General features: G+C 60.7%; 1 protein-coding gene across 1 annotated transcript in view; it reads right to left on the bottom strand.

The window, feature by feature from the left end:
* Positions 1–103: 103 nt before the first annotated feature.
* Positions 104–295, bottom strand: part of LOC104404327 (alpha-sarcoglycan-like) — a gene marked incomplete at its 5' end in the record, with an annotated part of 1211 nt that continues 1019 nt past the window's right edge. Inside the window, one exon of the mRNA XM_010012734.1 lies at positions 104–134. Within this exon, the coding sequence (XP_010011036.1) occupies positions 104–134 (31 nt within the window). The remainder of the gene's footprint in view (positions 135–295) is intronic.

Here is a 295-nt window from a genome sequence, read left to right on the forward strand (position 1 = left end):
TCCCGTCCCTGTCCCTATTCCTGCAGGCCTTCCCCGTGCTTGGCCACGACAAAGCGCCCCCAACACTCCTCCCCCCCCAGCACCCCATCCTGGGTGCAGGGACTTACTCAGACGTCTCCAAGTCCCGTTTTTGCCTACAAAACAGAGAAAAAAGCATGGGGAAAAGTAACAGTGGTGTGAAGGGCTTTCACCACCCCCAGGTTGTCCTGGGGCCACCATGGCAAGGGAGCAGGAACCCAGCTTGGGGTGTGAGGACCCCCACCCTGAGCAAGCCCCCCCAACTCACACTCCCTCC

The sequence above is a fragment of the Nestor notabilis genome, unplaced genomic scaffold (genome assembly GCF_000696875.1).
Source record: "Nestor notabilis isolate BGI_N333 unplaced genomic scaffold, ASM69687v1 scaffold25510, whole genome shotgun sequence".
In the NCBI taxonomy this organism is placed as follows: domain Eukaryota; kingdom Metazoa; phylum Chordata; class Aves; order Psittaciformes; family Psittacidae; genus Nestor; species Nestor notabilis.